We start from the raw sequence: 1,197 nt of genomic DNA on the forward strand, positions 1-1,197 counted from the left end.
CAACATAAGAGAGTACCCCAGAACATCCTACCCGCAACATAAGAGAGTACCCCAGAACATCCTACCCGCAACATAAGAGAGTACCCCAGAACATCCTACCCGCAACATAAGAGAGTACCCCAGAACATCCTACCCGCAACATAAGAGAGTACCCCAGAACATCCTACCCGCAACATAAGAGAGTACCCCAGAACATCCTACCCGCAACATAAGAGAGTACCCCAGAACATCCTACCCGCAACATAAGAGAGTACCCCAGAACATCCTACCCGCAACATAAGAGAGTACCCCAGAACATCCTACCCGCAACATAAGAGAGTACCCCAGAACATCCTACCCGCAACATAAGAGAGTACCCCAGAACATCCTACCCGCAACATAAGAGAGTACCCCAGAACATCCTACCCGCAACATAAGAGAGTACCCCAGAACATCCTACCCGCAACATAAGAGAGTACCCCAGAACATCCTACCCGCAACATAAGAGAGTACCCCAGAACATCCTACCCGCAACATAAGAGAGTACCCCAGAACATCCTACCCGCAACATAAGAGAGTACCCCAGAACATCCTACCCGCAACATAAGAGAGTACCCCAGAACATCCTACCCGCAACATAAGAGAGTACCCCTGTATGGGGGTGTTCCCACATCCTGTATGGGGGTGTCCACTGATGTTTCCTATGCTTCTAGCCTGCGGCTACAGTATCGAATTGCCGATGCTTCTCGCCTGCGGCTCTAGAATCTAATTCTTGATACCTCGCGCCATCGGCTCCAGAATGAAATGTCTATGCTTTGAGCCTTCGGCTCTAGAATCCGTTTTCTGATGCTTTGAGCCTTCCGCCCACAATCTGTTTTCCTACGCTTCTCGCCTGCGGGCTCTACAATCTACTCTCTATGCCTCTCGCCTTCGGCCCAACAATATATTTGGCCCTTCGCCCAAAATATCCAACAACATCCGTTCCGTATCTAATCTTTGGGGCTCTCTGATCTGGGTACTCCTATCTGCGTGTGTTTGCTAACCACCTTTCGCCGCTCTGAATATTTCGGTCCCTTAACTTGCCTGGCATATTCTCGTTACTACTCTGTTCTTACCACTGGTGCCCTTGGAAACGCTCATGCCTGTTGGCTCTCATGTTGCTACTCACTTGTTCTACCTCTCATCCAACCATCTCCCTGGGAAAATTGGTACTCTTTC

General features: G+C 49.7%; 1 protein-coding gene across 1 annotated transcript; it reads left to right on the forward strand. All coding sequences in view use genetic code 12, as the record gives it.

The window, feature by feature from the left end:
- Positions 1-558: 558 nt before the first annotated feature.
- On the forward strand, positions 559-741 carry SPAPADRAFT_143869 (uncharacterized protein; the record flags this gene model as incomplete). The annotated part of the gene is made up of 1 exon (XM_007377154.1): positions 559-741. A coding segment is annotated over one exon (183 nt), but the record flags the coding sequence as incomplete, so codon positions are not given.
- Positions 742-1,197: the final 456 nt, after the last annotated feature.

The sequence above is a fragment of the Spathaspora passalidarum genome (assembly GCF_000223485.1).
Source record: "Spathaspora passalidarum NRRL Y-27907 unplaced genomic scaffold SPAPAscaffold_7, whole genome shotgun sequence".
In the NCBI taxonomy this organism is placed as follows: domain Eukaryota; kingdom Fungi; phylum Ascomycota; class Pichiomycetes; order Serinales; family Debaryomycetaceae; genus Spathaspora; species Spathaspora passalidarum.